The following is a 16,454-nucleotide window of genomic DNA, read 5'->3' as shown; positions in this document are numbered from 1 at the left end:
TAAAATAAGCAACAGAAAATATTAATATTCATTTTCTTTACTGTCCTTTACTGTATTCAGCTTTATTATATTGTACATAGAATAAAATAGGTGCCCATGAGCTATATATCCTGATACTAGTTTTTAAGTAGATTTCATCACTGATTTCACAGGAGAGTTCTGCTTAAAATTTGATGCCATTACATACTGCATAAAAAGTTCCTGTGGATTTGGTTTCTAATGACCTTGTTTATTCATATATTTTCAATGTCATAGGACCATTTTTAACCTCAGAAACTCACCACAATCTCTTTTAAGTCTTTGTCCTGTAATAACTGTAGAGGATCAATGAAGTTTTGCTTGACGTTAATATCGAGAGAGTCCTTCACCTCTGCCATCTGCTTCATGCTTTCACCAACATCCAGCAGTGCATTGCCTACAGGGAAGAACATGATATTTATACACAGTAGATAGCACTTACTGTAAAAACAGAAGACATTTTTTGTTAGATAACTCTTAAAAATGTTGGCTGCAGGCCCTTTAAGATGTAGAATATAAGACTACACTCTTGCCCTCTTCTCCTAGAGTTTCCAGAACTAGAAAGAATTTTGTCCTAATGTTTTCCATCCTTCTTCACTATCCCTCCAAGAAAACTATTTTTGCCTTGCATTATTGTCTCCATTCTTGGATTATTCAATATGGGATACACAGTTTCTTCTGTAGCTGCTTCTCAAGATGGTAGGACCGCAGAAATATCACAAGGCCAAAAGATACAGTATGTCACTTTAACTTGACTACTGTCACAGTTTTAGGGCAACTGCACTTGGTATTCCCCCTCCATGTCCCTCAAGGGTCCCACTTAGGGTTTCGAGTTCCCACCTGTCACCTCTCTTGGGTGGAGACAGTTTCCCTCTCCCTCCTCTTTGGGGGATTGGAAGCTGCACCGCTCCCTGTTGTACACTGTGATACCCCCAGCAAGCCAGTCTGCCTGAAGGCCAGTGCCCGCACTTTGCTTTCTCTCTGAGGGCTATGAGAAGTATATTGCTAGGTGTTACAAGTTACCACACAGCTCTTTCTAAGCAAGCATATTTATTCTTAAGGTAAAAGCATTATAGAGAAAACATTAAAAACAAGAAAAGTTCCTTTAACACATGCTAAAAACTTACCAGAGGTCACCCAGCACTCTTATGGGCCCCTTTCCAACCCTCCCACAAGGGTTGGAGCCTCCCTGCACAGAGAAGGTGCTGTCTCATTTGTTGGATCAGAAAGAAGGCCCCAAGTCAGTTGCAGCCTTTTTATGCCAAAAGCCTTTTCTGTTTGTTGGTCTCTGGAAAACCCAGTATATGCAAACATCTCCAGCAAGTGGTGCCTCTCTGGATGTGTTTACAACTAAGGTGAGTCACTCAAATCACCTCCCACTGTTTTTAGTTCCTGGAGAAGCTAAGTGCCACCCTCCCCCCAGAATTGCATAGAATCCTTAGCCCACAGGGATATGTAAACTATTCATAATCTTAATACAGTATGTTCCCCCAAAGATACTGCATGAGGTCGCAGTAAGTGTACCTACAAGTCTGAGAACTCTTGTTCTCAGGGCAACAGATGTGCAAACAGAACAACATGAAGACAGTAAGTGATCTTTTACATTTTACAAGTTGGAAACCAAAATGGCTAATTTGTGTTCAAAGTGCCCCAAAATATGAATATCTTTTAGCTCAAAAATGTAATTTTACAGTATCTCAGATTCATTACAATTACTTTTCATTTATCCCAGGTTTTGGCCAAAGCTGTTATTGCTAAAAAAAATTTTGGAACAATGGAACAAAAAAAACTAAGCATGTTAGTAATGTAGCTGATTATTTGTTAAGCATGCAGAACATGCTCAAGTGTGCTCATGCAAAACATTTTGTTTGATATTTCTTTTCCCCTGGCCTTGGTTCCAATTTGCATCCCCATGGCACCTGCAAATGCACAAATATTCACGGCTCGTGACTGGGATTGCACCACTCACTCATTCCTAAGAGAATAAACAAACCCCAAGAATATAACGGCGTCCTCCACAACGTGTCTCACAGCCTGGAAAGCTAAGCCTTATCTTGAGGCCTAGGCCTCCAGTGCCTATCTTGCTGTTGCTCTTTCAGCAAGGCCTTCTTATGCAGTACTACAGATACAAACTTACATAATGTAATACCAGCTTCCCCCTCCACACGGCTTGGGCACCAGCAGGGAAGTGGTCACAGAGCATAGCAGAGACTTGCTACCTGCTCTCAGTTCCAGTACCCAACCCCACCCCAGCCTGGAGCAGCCATTACAAGGAAAGGTTTCAGAGTAGCAGCCGTGCTAGTCTGTATTCGCAAAAAGAAAAGGAGGACTTGTGGCACCTTAGAGACTAACCAATTTATTTGAGCATGAGCTTTCGTGAGCTACATCGGATGAAGTGAGCTGTAGCTCACGAAAGCTTATGCTCAAATAAATTTGTTAGTCTCTAGTCTAGTCTCAAGTCCTCCTGTTCTTATTACAAGGAAAGTCCTTCTGAGCCCCTGTAGCCCTAGATTGGAATATGCTCAGTCACTCTGTACTTCATGTGCAGTCTGTTCACATGGAGAAGCTGTGAGGGGATGAAGCATACTCAGTTGCTCTGTGGGGATGGTACATGTGCCGACTTGTCAGCCCTAGGTGCTGCCAGAGGCTTTACCATGCTCAGCAGTTCTCTACTGAGCATGTGCACACTGCAATTTTTCAAAGTCTGATAACTTGGCCAAACGTCAGTTGGATTTTCCTGGGAATGGTGAGAATCACAACCCTGAAACAAAGGCCACCACCCTACCAAATTCTAGGTCCCTGCTCCAAAGCATGGGGGCCCTACAGCATTTCACAGAAAAGGTTGCTATGATTTTTTAACATGGGCAGAACATATTTTCCCCCAGCTTCGTTCTCAGAAATGACTGAACTGTTTTGTCAGAAATTTACCGAAATCAGCTGGAGGCAGACAGTCTGAAAAATTTCAGCCCAAACAGTTGAAGTTTGACAAAGTTACAAGCAACTGAACACAGAGTCTTATAATGGGAATTATCAGGCAACCTTGAGATAGGCCATAATACTGGCACCACCTATAATATAATGGAACAAAAAAATGCTTCAAGGCGTCATATATTTACTGTATCTATCAATACCTAATCACTATATATATATATAAGTAGTGTTACTCCACGTACAACATATGCTGAGACATGCACAGGAGAGCTATACAAACTCACCAAATGTAGAATCCTCCCCAAGTTCTCTGCCATACCGTAGCATACAATCCCCTAATAGCCCTTCTGTCTGGGGATATCCTGTGGTTTTAACTTGTCCTCTGATCTTCGACATAGTGTTCAGCATTCCCAGCTTGGCTCTATATGCTTAGAAGTATTATAAATCATATGAAAAAAGCATCCATTTATAGCATGATTTTCTGTAATTGGTATGTTACTTTAAATTATTTGACAAATAATTTCAGTGAGTGAAAAGAAAAGGAGTACTTGTGGCACCTTAGAGACTAACCAATTTATTTGAGCATGAGCTCACGAAAGTTCATGCTCAAATAAATTGGTTAGTCTCTAAGGTGCCACAAGTACTCCTTTTCTTTTTGCAAATACAGACTAACACGGCTGTTACTCTGAATTTCAGTGAGTGACTGTTGGTCTGTAGATTAATGAACATTTTGTTGCAGGAATTCGATAATCAAAATGTGAGAGATGTTTTCATATGGGTCATATGAAACTGTTCCATTCACTGATTGGATAAGCTTAGCTCTTATAGGTTTATGGTGTCAATACTTGCACTGAAGAGTTCAATAATCACCTTCAGTCAATATATACTAATATTCACTATTCCCAGGAAGATTCTGACTAGTAAACTCTTTACTAGAATTTTTACAGAAAGCAAACACCAAAAGGGATATGAATGCCACCAAAGTCAACTTCATGGTCTTATTTGATTTAACATTTGCAGACCTACTTTCCCTTGGAGTATCTGCTTGGCTCCACTGGCCAAGACACCGGGAATTAATTTTTTAGAACAGCTCTAATGCTGAATAATGCTGATTTCATCCATGTTCTATGCATGCAGCGTCAAAAGCAGACAATTATTTTTAGAGTTTTTCTCACTCCACTCTTAATTTTCGTCACACAATAGCCTCATAATACAATAATGGACTTGTGCTGGACATTCATGGGAATTATTTAAGCTCAGTACCAATGTGGACACAAGAACAAATGGATATAAACTGGCCACCAGGAAGTTTAGACTTGAAATTAGACGAAGGTTTCTAACCATCAGAGGAGTGAAGTTCTGGAACAGCCTTGCAAGGGGAGCAGTGGGGGCAAAAGACAAATCTGGCTTCAAGACTAAGCTTGATAAGTTTATGGAGGGGATGGTATGATGATATAGCCTAATTTTTGGCAATTAATTGATCTTTGACTATTAGCGGTAAATAAGCCCAATGGCCTGTGATGGGATGTTCGATGGGGTGGGATCTGAGTTACTACAGAGAATTCTTTCCTGGGCGTCTGGCTGGTGAGTCTTGTCCACATGCTCAGGGTTTAGCTGATCGCCATATTTGGGGTCGGGAAGGAATTTTTCTCCAGGGCAGATTGGCAGAGGCCCTGGGGGTTTTTCACCTTCCTCTGCAGCATGGGGCACGGGTCACTTGCTGGAGGATTCTCTGCACCTTGAAGTCTTTAAACCATGATTTGAGAACTTCAGTAGCTCAGACATAGGTTAGGGGTTTATTACAGGAGTGGGTGTGTTAGATTCTGTGGCCTGCGTTGTGCAGGAGGTCAGACTTGACGATCATAATGGTTCCTTCTGACCTTAAAGTCTATGACGCTACGATCTCTGGCTTCATCTGGAGCCTCCCAGACAATCATTAAGCTTTGATAAGGGCAGGCCTAATTCTACACTCCTTACTCAGGGAAATCCATTGAAATCTCCCTCTGGCCATGGGTTTCATAATGCACCCACGCTGGGTAGATATCTCACTGAAGTCATTGCATAAGGAATCTGGGATCAGCCTCTGTTCTAGTGTTCTTGTGAAGACAATGGAGGTCTTTCCATTGAACTGAGTGGACAGTGGATCAGTCTCTTAATGCCCTGTGTCTTGATCACATTAAATCAAACCAATGACCAACATCAATGTCCCTCCTTTCTTTGTTCTCAAACTGAAATTTGAAAAATCCTGTAAATGAACTTCTCAATGTCTGTTATGGAGACTTCGGAGTGCTCAGAAAAGGAGATGAAGTCATTCAAAAAGGGAGAGAGAGACATCCTTATGTTTCACTGATATGTTTCATATTCCCTAAAAATATTAGCAACCCACAGGGGTTCAGTATATCCCTTGTTCAAGTCCAACTCATAGGCTAAGTATGATAGAGGAACTGTAGGAGTTCAGTTTACCTGGATTTGGCTGAAGATACTCTGTGGATTTTGACAGAAGCTCTGCTACAGCTTTGCTGGTGACATCAATTTTCTGGAAGAGAAATGTAACAGGACATTAAATACCACAATCCCTTATTGAGTATCCTCCCACTAGATACAATGTATTATTCTGGCAAACTAAGACATTTTAATTAAAATTAGTCCAAAACATCATCATTTTAATTTTTGTGGTGCCAAAGCTTTCATTATTGATGGTGAAAAGAAATGAAGTTGAGTGTTGTGTTGAGTAAGCCCAGTTGCCAGCATCGAAGTGTAGAAAGATAATTAACCCTTCAAGGCTCAGAGTTATTCTTCATGAATAACACTTCCCACATTTTGGAATCACAATTTCCTCCCCAGCCCTCATCACTACTATATCAACCATCTACCTGGGAAGCAGATTCAGCAATTCCTACCTCCCAGTCCTATGTCCTGTTTACTTCAGTGCATGAGCCCATATTGCATCTCCAGTCACTACTATCTAAAATATACGAATATCTCTTCTCTTTTCCAGTCTACGGCTCACATAGTGTTTTCTTCTTATCAAACAGATGATTATTTTGGAACCAAAGAAAACTGAAGCTTAAACATGTTTATAGATACAAAATAAATGTGTTGAAAAAAGAAACTATTTATGCAGGACATTTTTCTTAATCCACCAATAACAAAATATCAGAGAGAGTTATGGGGGAGGAGGGGTGAGGGCTGTTTTCCCCCAAAAAATTTCAAGCTTCAGGCAGGTGCAGAATTTGCTCCCCCCCCCCCCCCCCACCGCTCCATTGGCCTGACTGGAGCTGCTCCCCAAATATAGAAGTTAAACTATGCCCATTGAGAGGAGTCTGTAATTTATGTAACAAATACATCTGACAAAGAGCCAGAGCGAAGGACGGAGAGCCAGAGAGCAGGAACAAAAAAAGCTGAGAGTGACATTGTTCCAACTGCCATGCTGCAGTGCTTACACAGTGGACAATTCTTACACGTTTTTAAATTCTTGCAATTTTTTACACTTCTACCAAGATTATATCTGCAACACAAATACTTTACTGTTCATGCTAACAAATTAAATTCTTAGAGCCCAATGTTGTTCCTGATAAAGTCACAGACAAAACTTTCAGGGTCAAATTCTTCTCTCAGTTACAAGCGTGTGATTTCATTGAGTTCAATATTCTTGTGTTACTGTAAGAAGAATTTACCCCTTATGGACTTCAAGGAGGACAGGATTGGATCATATAATATCTATGAATTTTTTTACATACTTATTTTTTGGATTACATATTTTGTTTATGCTAACGAATGAATGAAAAAAATTATTTCATCAATGGTGTAACCTTGAAAAGCTTATGTTGGCTTCCTTACCCTTTCCATCTCTTGAAATTCTTCATCTAGTTTTGTTCCTTCTGCTCCACTAATTTTTTCACTGAACAACTGCAAAAAACAAAATGAGGTATTGTTACTTTATGAAAGAATACATATACCTGAGAGACAGAAGAAAGTTATTAGAGATTGGAAAACATTAGTCAAGTGTGTATAGTAAGTACAGGAGAAAAGAAACATTCCTTTCTCTTCAAGGGAAATACAATCTATAGGGAAGGGCAAATGCCCATCAGGGATTTTTAGGAAATCACCAAAGTGATCTAGAAGAACAAGAAAGGATTTCTCATTCTTGAATCAGTTGTACTCTAAGAAGCTACACTGTAGGTTTCAGATATAGAAGTCTACCGGCCAGATCACATTTAAATTGGTGCAAATCCAGAGTAATTCTTTCAAGTCAATGGTGTTACTACAATTTAGAATGAGATTAGATTCTGGCCCTGGATTCCTGTAAGTGCATTCATAAAACTCCCTTTAACACTAATGGGAGCTATGCATGCACTCTCCAATCAGATAGCAGATTTATCAACAATGGTGCAGTGTAACATATCTGTACAATCCACTACCTTTTATGCTATTTAAAGGGACGGGGGGAGCACACTGCCTTCAAAACTATGCATCTCATAAAAGCAACTTTAATTGCAGGATTCCAGAACCATTCTAAGATATCGGAAATGTCACCTCATCTTTTGTATGCAGGATACATCAACCCATCAGAATTATTTTTGGTCTTCACAAAAAAAAATTGTCAAAAGACTTGTGCTCCTAATTCACTTAGGTGCTTTAAAAAAATCCCATCTGACATCACACACAAGTCATTGCTTCTTGTAATTTAAGATCTCAGCACTATGTTACTAATAGGATGGAAAATCACAAAGGGCAAGATCCTTTGCTGGTGTAAACTGGCATAGCTGAGTGTCACTGTACTTTGGACAGTGTTTTAATACATCTTCCAAAAAACAGTAAGTTTTTTCACATGAAATTTGCTCAAAGGTTTTTACCAGTTTAAAGTGAGCTCTTTGCAATCATTTGAAAACAGCAACAATAAAATGTTAAAAACAGAGCACAATAAGAAGTCTATAAAATCATGACTGGTGTGGAGGAAATAAATAAGAAAATGTTATTTACTCCTTCTCATAACACAAGAACTAGGGGTCATCAAATGAAATTAATAGGCAGCAGGTTTAAAAACAAACAAAAGGAAGTATTTCTTCACACAATGCACAATCAATCTGTGGAACTCTTTGCCAGAGGACGTTGTGAGGGCCAAACTATAACAGGGTTCAAAAAAGATCTAAATAAGTTCATGGAGGATAGGTCCATCAATGGCTATTAGCCAGGACGGGCAGGAATGGTAGCTCTAGTCTCTGTTTGCCAGAAGCTGGAAATAGGGGATGGATCACTTGATGATTACCTGTTCTGTTCATTCCCTCTGGGGCACAAGCCATTGGCCACTTTGGAAGACAGGTTACTGGGCTAGATGGACCTTTGGTCTGACCCAGTATGGCCGTTCTTATGTGTTATATCTTCAGTGCTATCAGATATACACAGTGTAGTAACTCCAAGTGATGTATCTTACACACGCATAAAATAATCTAGTTACATATTACCTTTTCAGGTTCAATTTTGCTTTCATTTCTGAAGCACAGCAAAACACTTTTCAGTGTTCTTTTGTACTGGTGCAGTTTGATCCCACTGATACAAAGATGGAAAATTTACAGTGACAACGAGTCACCGAATATGAGGAAATCAGTAGGCCTGCTGGACTGCCAGGGAGTAAAGAGAGCGATTAAGGAAGAACAAGATGCTGCAGAAGAGTTAAGTGATTTCTTTGCATCAATCTTCATCCAAGAGGGAGCTGGAGAGATATTTATCCAACATCTACTATTTGCAGATAATAAATGAGCAATTTTGCATTCAAAATTAGTTGTCCAAATTATATAAATTGAATCCACATATAAATACTAGATTTGCAGGCAGTGTCACATTACATACTTAAACATCTAAATGACCTACATCATGCTCACAACTCATTCCAGGCACAAAAGAATTGGCCAGATTAAAAAAAAAAATCCAGCTGTACAGCTTCAAAGTGCTGTACAAACATCAACCAGTCAGGCAATTCCTGGCTCTGCTGCATACTTCCTGTATAACCTTGGAAAAGTTGTCCAGCTGCTTTCAGCCTTAGTTTCCTTAGCTGTAAAATGGGGTTAGATACCTCATTACCTCACAGAGATGCTGCAAGATTTATTCCTTTCATGTGAATTAAAGATCTAGATAAGTTCATGGCCTGTGAATTCCTTCAACCCCCTCAGATGGAAGGTGCTATACATGTGTTATTGTTATTATTAAATTTTACAATTACAATTAATTTCACATTGGTGCAGGATCAGTTTTACTACCTACTCTCACATTAAGAAACGTAAATTCTTCTGCTGTTTCTGCTCTGATCATACTGAAGTTAACAGTTGTAACAGCGGCACTGCTAATTTGACAATGAAAAGTCACAGGATACCCAACGAATTATTGAGAATGGATGCACCATGGAAATGACTGCTGAGTTTTAGTTATATGACTATCTGACAAGCATCATTTACATGTATGCAACATAATGGTTTGGATTTAAACAGGAACATGGTTGACCATGGACCTGTGTAATTATAAGGCTATATATATCGGTTTTGATAAGTCGGCCAGTCAAGTAAAGAACCCACTACCACAATTTATATGGGCCTGTGCACTGCAACCATTTAGAATTATTTGTATGGGGCAAATCCTGACCCCTCCCTCAGATGCAGTGAAATCAGCGCAATTCCACTGCACAGTGCAGGGGCCAGCATTTGGGCATCTAACTAACTGTATGAGACCATTGCAGGGCCTCCCTGCACATCCATCCTCAGGGGCAGAGCGAGAGCTATGGATTCACTGGCTATTCTGCTGGTGGAGCTAATGCAGTTTCACACCTAAATAGGGCTGTAATCTGGCTGTCATATATTACACTGATGACTAGAGAGGAGCTCCACAGTGTGGGAATGGGGGAAAATTCCTTCATCTCAAACCTCTGTGGAACCCCCTGCACCAAATCTAGCCACTCACGCTTGGTCAGGGAGTAGAGTGAATAGAGCCTTTATTCACTTCCCACAATAATTCTCCTGTCCTAGATGAGGGGAGCAGAAAAGGGTTCACGGCTCAGAACTTGTTTTTTTCTTTTATACAGTAGGCTGAAAATAATGAGTGAAAAACTGTAATATTATAGGATACAAATTCCACAAGCTAGCAAGAGCCTCCTTGGGTAATACACTGTACATGCTTGTACACTAGGGCCTGAGTGACATCAGTGGCTGCATTAGAGCACAGAGTTGAGCCCAATTACATTACTGCAATAAAACCCTTTTTACCATCTCTATTACTGTTCTGATTAGTTCTTATTCATAATTACATACTACTGCAAGCTACCAAGCCACAGTTTATAATAGAGCCAGTATTCTGTCTAGCATACAAGGGGATAGTTTCTGCATGAAGAAATACAGAAATACTGTACTTCCATATGCATAAACACCTCTTGGCTCCAATCACTTTCCAGATCATGCTGTTCTTTTTCATATTGAAACATTAAATATAATGTAGCAGACACACAAGCTAAAAGCCTTTCTCTGGAATGTGCCTGACTGACAGATTTGGAGAAAATATTCAACTGGGATTTGAAAAGAAACAAAACATTGTGATGCTTTAGCTAACTCCATATGCGCAATTAATGTTGAAAATATAAAAGACATTTCTGTAGTACAGCTTCATGCAGCACTGTGAACATCCATCTTCTAAAGAATTAACACCTCCAACATCCTCTGGCTTTTGCTGTGTGGAAAAATTCTCTTCCATGAACTAAAAGATACACAGGGCTCAATTCTGCTCTCGTACCAGTTTTACGTAAGTGCAATTTTACCAGTTTCATTAGAATTCTGATATACATGGTCTAAACGAAATTAGAATCAGGCCCAGAGTATAATGATCCTCGATAGTTTGAAATAAAACCTACAGCTAACTAGCTATTTGCAGTCAACAGGACCTATCTTCCATCTAGCTTTTTAAATATACTTGTTTCCTTTCAACATTTTACGAGAGCGATCTAAGGAATTATAATCTATGTTGCACAAGCAAGTGCAGTTACATTTCCACCATCATATATATTGTAATACGAATTTTAGAAAACCTTGTCTTGCAAAAATGATTTATAATGTCAGATATACCAAGTAATCACCATTTCAAAACATGCTCCTTCTTCAAACTCTGCTAATGGGGGTTAATGAGCATTAGAAATTTCCAAAACAAAAAAAATCTTATTTACATCTTCCGGTAATGCTGCTTTGTCCCTTCAGTGCTAACTACTGAGCTCTGATGTACCACTGTTAGCTCTTCCTTCTTCCTAGCTCTTGTATTGCACATAGGTTAGTTGATATACTGGAAAAATAGGGTAACATTTACTGGAGACGCTCTAGGTTTATAATGGTGTAACCGAGCAGACTATCCCCTGTCAACCAATTGAATCTTCAATACAATTTGCCTTAAAGAGCTGTAACTTAGAATGTACTTAGGAGCCAAAGGGGCAGATCCTCAATGGAGCTGTGATAATTTACACAGGTTAAGGGTCTGCCTGCCCAAGAATATCTAGTCTGGAGGAAAGTCGGCCCATGCATTATTGAGATCATTGTCAGAAGCATCCACTAATTTTCGATGCCCAACTTAAGACAACTAAAGCCTGATTTCCAGCGCTCCATGGAATTTTTGGGTGCTCAGCACTTCTACAAAAATCAGGCTGTAGGTGTCTCAAACTGAGTTTCCAAAATTAATATATTTGAAAATATTAACCTAAATAAAAGGCTCCTATTTATGTAAGCCAGTTGCATGGTACTTTGCTGCAGAAGTTCCAGCTGAGGGCATGGAAACAAACAAAGAAACAAAGCCAAACTTCAGAGCTCCATTAACTAGGGCTATGCACTCTTCGTGCGTCTAAAATTCCCAACGAATACAGGGTTAGGCCCCCAGTTTACACTAGCTGATGTAAAGGAATAAACAGAACCAGGAAGTTTTATAGCAATCTCTATGGCAGGGGTGGTGGAACAATTTTTATAGTGGGGGTGCTGAAAGTAGAAACTATGTATTTGGTTATTACTACTTCAAAGCCAGGGTGTGCTCCTGCGTGCGCACACACACACACACACACACACACACACATCACCCCTGCTTCATGGAGGAAAACAAAAACAGGGGAATAATTATCTGCAAATGAAAATGGGCAAAATATACAGAAAGATTTAAACAGTGGAGCTCAAAACAGTCAAACCACAAATGTACCAGCATTTGAGGGTGTTCTTTTAATTAACCTAAATCACCAACTCTGAAGAACATATATCAGTGGTTCCCAAACTTGTTCCGCCGCTTGTGCAGGAAAAGCCCCTGACGGGACGGGCCGATTTGTTTACCTGCCGCATCCGCAGGTTCGGCCGATTGCGGCTCCCAGTGGCCGCAGTTCGCTGCTCCAGGCCAATAGGAGCTGCTGGAAGCGGCGCAGGCTGAGGGACGTACTGGCCGCCGCTTCCAGCAGCTCCCACTGGCCTGGAGCAGCGAACCGTGGCCACTGGGAGCCACAATCAGCCAAACCTGCGGATGCAGCAGGTAAACAAACCGGCCCGGCCCGCCAGGGACTTTCCCTGCACAAGTGGCAGAACAAGTTTGGGAACCACTGCTTTAATGGATCAAGATCAGCATGCTCAGCTCCTTGCAAGACAAAGCCCCCAATGGGCATCACCTGTATATTAAATACTTTGGGTCATCTTCTCCCACTAAACAGTTGGCCAACTGTAGTACTAACTCTCATTTATGGGAGTAGCCCACATTATTTCTCCACAAGGAAGTAAAACCTTTTGTTTAAAAAAAAAAAATTGAACAAGTAATTGAACTGGGTCCATTCATATGTACAGATCTATTTTCTGTTCCCCTGTTCCTATGTTGTGTTTTATGCTTCTTACCATTGAAAAAATTAACAAACACACCAAACCAAATTTGTGCTTATTTCTAAATTTGCTAGTTTCTCCACACATCTTTAAAACATGTGCCTCAGAGCAGTGGAAACTTGTTTTTGAAATGCAGGTGCCTTAAGCCTCTTCACATGGAAAACTATTTTTTAAAATATCCTGTGCTGCCATCATGTTTCTCCAAATATTTGCTTTCTGTGTCAAGCTTTGTGTTATATATGTTTTTTTTTTCAGAAATCTCTGATTTATGGCTGTTTGTACCTTTGTGGAGGCAGAATAGTGAGGTGCAGAAAACAAATATGGCTCTCTTTTTTCATGAGGGGTGTAATATTTCTGATACAAACAATGCCTTACACGTGAATATTTAAGGGACTAGCGCTGTCGTTTTATATCAACATTTTTTCAGGTTTTTTTTAAACTAAAGTGTATAAAGAATGATGTCGACTTTGTGGACAATATGTTCAGAGGTAAATTTTCATTGGGATGCTTGAGGTTACAGGCAAACAATTATTAAATATAATGGGATGGTTATATAATGCATGGTTCTTCTTGTAATTTACTAAGACTCAATTCTACACACCACAAATAGAGAGTCAGTAAGACTAAGCTCTAAAAATATACCCTACACATCCAAGGGCCCTTAGATTCCCACAAGGGACCTGATCCTATTACCACTGAAATGAAAATTTTAGGCATATATACATGCACAGGGACCCTACAAAGACTGAGGCAGCTGCCATAGCAATACTGTATTTCTGTTTGAGAAGGTAGAAAGATCTGTTTGTGGCCTGAAGTATTCATTGCTGCTTTTCGGTGGATCCACCTGCAAACCCTGATCCACAGCCCAGTGAAGTTAAGATCCTATTTAAAGAATACTGAGAGCCTCACATCCCAAGATACCAAACATGTCTTCTCTGCCCAGGTAGCTCTGAATCTGAGGGACACAAACACACACACACACCAAACACAAACAGGAAACAGAGCAGGGAGTCTTGGATTTATTTCCTATCTGTGCCCCAGTCTGTCTACCTACTCTTTATAAATACTTCATTTCTTAATTCAGTATTTCTAATGTGAACAGTCTACAGTAATACAAATGAGACCACAAAAGGTCAAAGGTAAATTTAGGCCCAGAAGACGGGTGTACAGTAATGAGCCTTATGATGAGGAACAGTGGAAAAATCCATTTGCAATGTGACTGGTCTCCACTTGCCTTGGGAGCAGGGATCTAAGGCTGTCCCCATGAGCATGTTTCCTGCATAGTGATATTGTGTGAGCTACTACTACACCACTGTTAGCCTAAAACATTTTTACTGGTAATGGGTTGCATATGGATCTACATAAATCATTATTATTAAACCTACATTATAGCAAGGAGCAAATCTTTCACAGCTAAGCATGATCCAAAACCTAAGGCAGTCCAGCCAAGCAATCTGCTGAGACCAACTAGAGTCAATTCTACAGCTGCCAGCATCAACAAGGATGGACTCAGTCCACCAAAAACCCCATATGCTAGTACAGGAGGGGGAAAAAAATTCAGACCTAGGAATGCTAGTCTGTAGCTACCAAGTTCAATCAATGAACAGCTTACAGCTGTTGAGCTGCAGGAGCACAGTCCTGGCAGAGAGTCAGAACTGGCAGTTAGGTTTTATTTAGAAAGGAAGCCCAAATTGTGAGACCAGTCCATGCAGGTCTGAAAGTCTCTACATGTGCCTTTAAATACATGGAGCTCACGGCCAAATTATTTTTTGCAAACCAGACGTGTCTATGTAAACTCTCACAATATAATCACGGGCCATTACCATGACATTTGTTATTCAGCAAAACTCCCTAATGAAGTCAATGGGGAATACTGCTTCCAAACCAATGGCATGATAAGACCTCTATTAAAGTCCCAATCCTACTCACACAAGGAGCCCACTGATTTCAATTCCCTAAGTACAGTCCTATTTTGCTATTACATTTTCAGTAGATCTTCCCACTCACTTCAGTGTGACTCCTTGTAACGACTACTTCTGGGGGAATTCTGCACCAAAAAATTAAAAATTCTGTGCACAATATTTTAAAAGTCTGCATATTTTATTTGTCACAACAACACAATATAATCATGCCAGTTTCGATTATTTTGGCAATTTATTTCAAAATACCTGTCAGCAAGTATATCTGTGACAATACAGACAAGAAAAAAGATTCAGGAAATGTTTTTTGAAGAATACATCAGCCACCCCCTCCCCACATCTCCATGTGGCCCTGCATCCCCACTACCATTCAGCCCTCTCCCCAGTCTGTCCCGCGACTAGACCTTCTGAACCCTAATCTGTGACCCCCCCAGTAGTCCCCTGTGCCCATGCTGTCTATCCCTCCCATATCCCATGCCTCCCCATTGGCTCCAAGGTCAGGGTGCTGTGAAGAATGCAGCCTCTTTTCCTCCCTATCCACAGAGGGCTGCTCCCGCCCAGGAGCGGCTGCCCTCTGTTCTGGTGCCACAGCAGCCTCTGGTGGGTGAAAGGCATAACTGCAGCGCCTCTCCAGCAGAACAGATTTTCTGTGGAGAAAAAGAATTCTGATGGGGGCATGAATTTTGTGCATGTGCAGAGGTGCAGGATTCCTCCAGAAGTAAGCTACAGTAAGCTTTGGTGACTATGGGTTGCAGATTCAAGTGCTAAAATAATAGCTTTGACATTTATTTTATCTAGTGGCCTAGGCTTTAGAAGCTACATCAAACAAAAAAGGGGGGAAGGGGGGAGGGAATTCAAGAAGTGAGAGACATTGGTTAGGAATAGAAATGCATTAGGTTAGTTACATTAGGTTAGCGATAGAAGTTCCTTTCATTCTTTCAATAGGATTTTTAAAAAATAATTAAAAGAAGGATACATTTTGCACAGTTAAAACCAAAGATTTCTGCATATGAGTATTATTTGTCAAGAAAGTATTAGGAGATATAACTGCAGACTGTTTTGACAAAGATAAGGATTTTTTTACGGTGACATCAGCTGGTATGTGATACATGAGATGTGGGTGTTTGACCACTTTTGAATGTCCCTAGCAGCCTTGCAACTATTTCTACTGATGTAACCATCATGTGCCTGAAACATTATTGATTTCTGCTTTTTAAAATAAGAACAGGACAAAAGTGCACAGAAGGCCTGGAAAATCTTTGGAGACTCTGTGTAGGTGCTTTTGAAGTTCCAAAGGTTTGAACTAACTGGGAAACAATGCACTTGACTTCTGGTTGCTCTAAAGAAGATCAATAATTACACAGGCAACTTGAAATGTCCAACATTAACAGTTTAATCAGCTGTAAAAACACCACATTGTGCCAGTCATGGCCCTATCATTTATGAAGGTCAATGATGACTTTTACTGGAGTATTATTTATGACTCAATGTGTTATGCCCCATAGCTGTGAAATAAATTAATGCTGAGTTCTGTTTCCTCTGGCAACAATGCTTTAAGCTTTGCCCCGTATTATACCTATATTATTTCTAGTATATTCCACATATGTAACTTTTTAAAGAAGCTGCTTTTTTGGTCATAGGAACATTATCAAGATAAGTTATACTGTGGCTGTGATTCCCTTTCATCCCTGGTCCAGTGGATGCAGGATCAAGCCTCAAA

The 16,454-nt window shown here is 40.2% G+C and overlaps 1 protein-coding gene across 3 annotated transcripts in view; it reads right to left on the bottom strand.

Moving 5' to 3' along the window:
• SH3GL3 (SH3 domain containing GRB2 like 3, endophilin A3) overlaps positions 1–16,454 on the bottom strand; it is a 73,785-nt gene that overhangs the window by 10,836 nt on the left and 46,495 nt on the right. For 2 of the 3 annotated variants that reach the window (XM_073304065.2, XM_073304064.2), the window contains 4 exons: positions 6,790–6,858; positions 5,413–5,485; positions 3,234–3,377; positions 282–415 (listed from right to left, as the gene is read on the bottom strand). In XM_073304065.2, coding sequence (XP_073160166.1) covers positions 282–415; positions 3,234–3,377; positions 5,413–5,485; positions 6,790–6,798 — 360 coding nt within the window. In that variant the 5' untranslated portion in view covers positions 6,799–6,858. Of the gene's footprint in view, positions 1–281; positions 416–3,233; positions 3,378–5,412; positions 5,486–6,789; positions 6,859–16,454 lie in introns of those variants that run through there. The other variant, XM_073304066.2, reaches the window with a different exon arrangement.

Source organism: Lepidochelys kempii, chromosome 10, assembly GCF_965140285.1.
Source record: "Lepidochelys kempii isolate rLepKem1 chromosome 10, rLepKem1.hap1, whole genome shotgun sequence".
In the NCBI taxonomy this organism is placed as follows: domain Eukaryota; kingdom Metazoa; phylum Chordata; order Testudines; family Cheloniidae; genus Lepidochelys; species Lepidochelys kempii.
The sequence above is the reverse complement of the archived record's forward strand: the minus strand, read 5'-3'. Positions and strand labels throughout refer to the sequence as shown.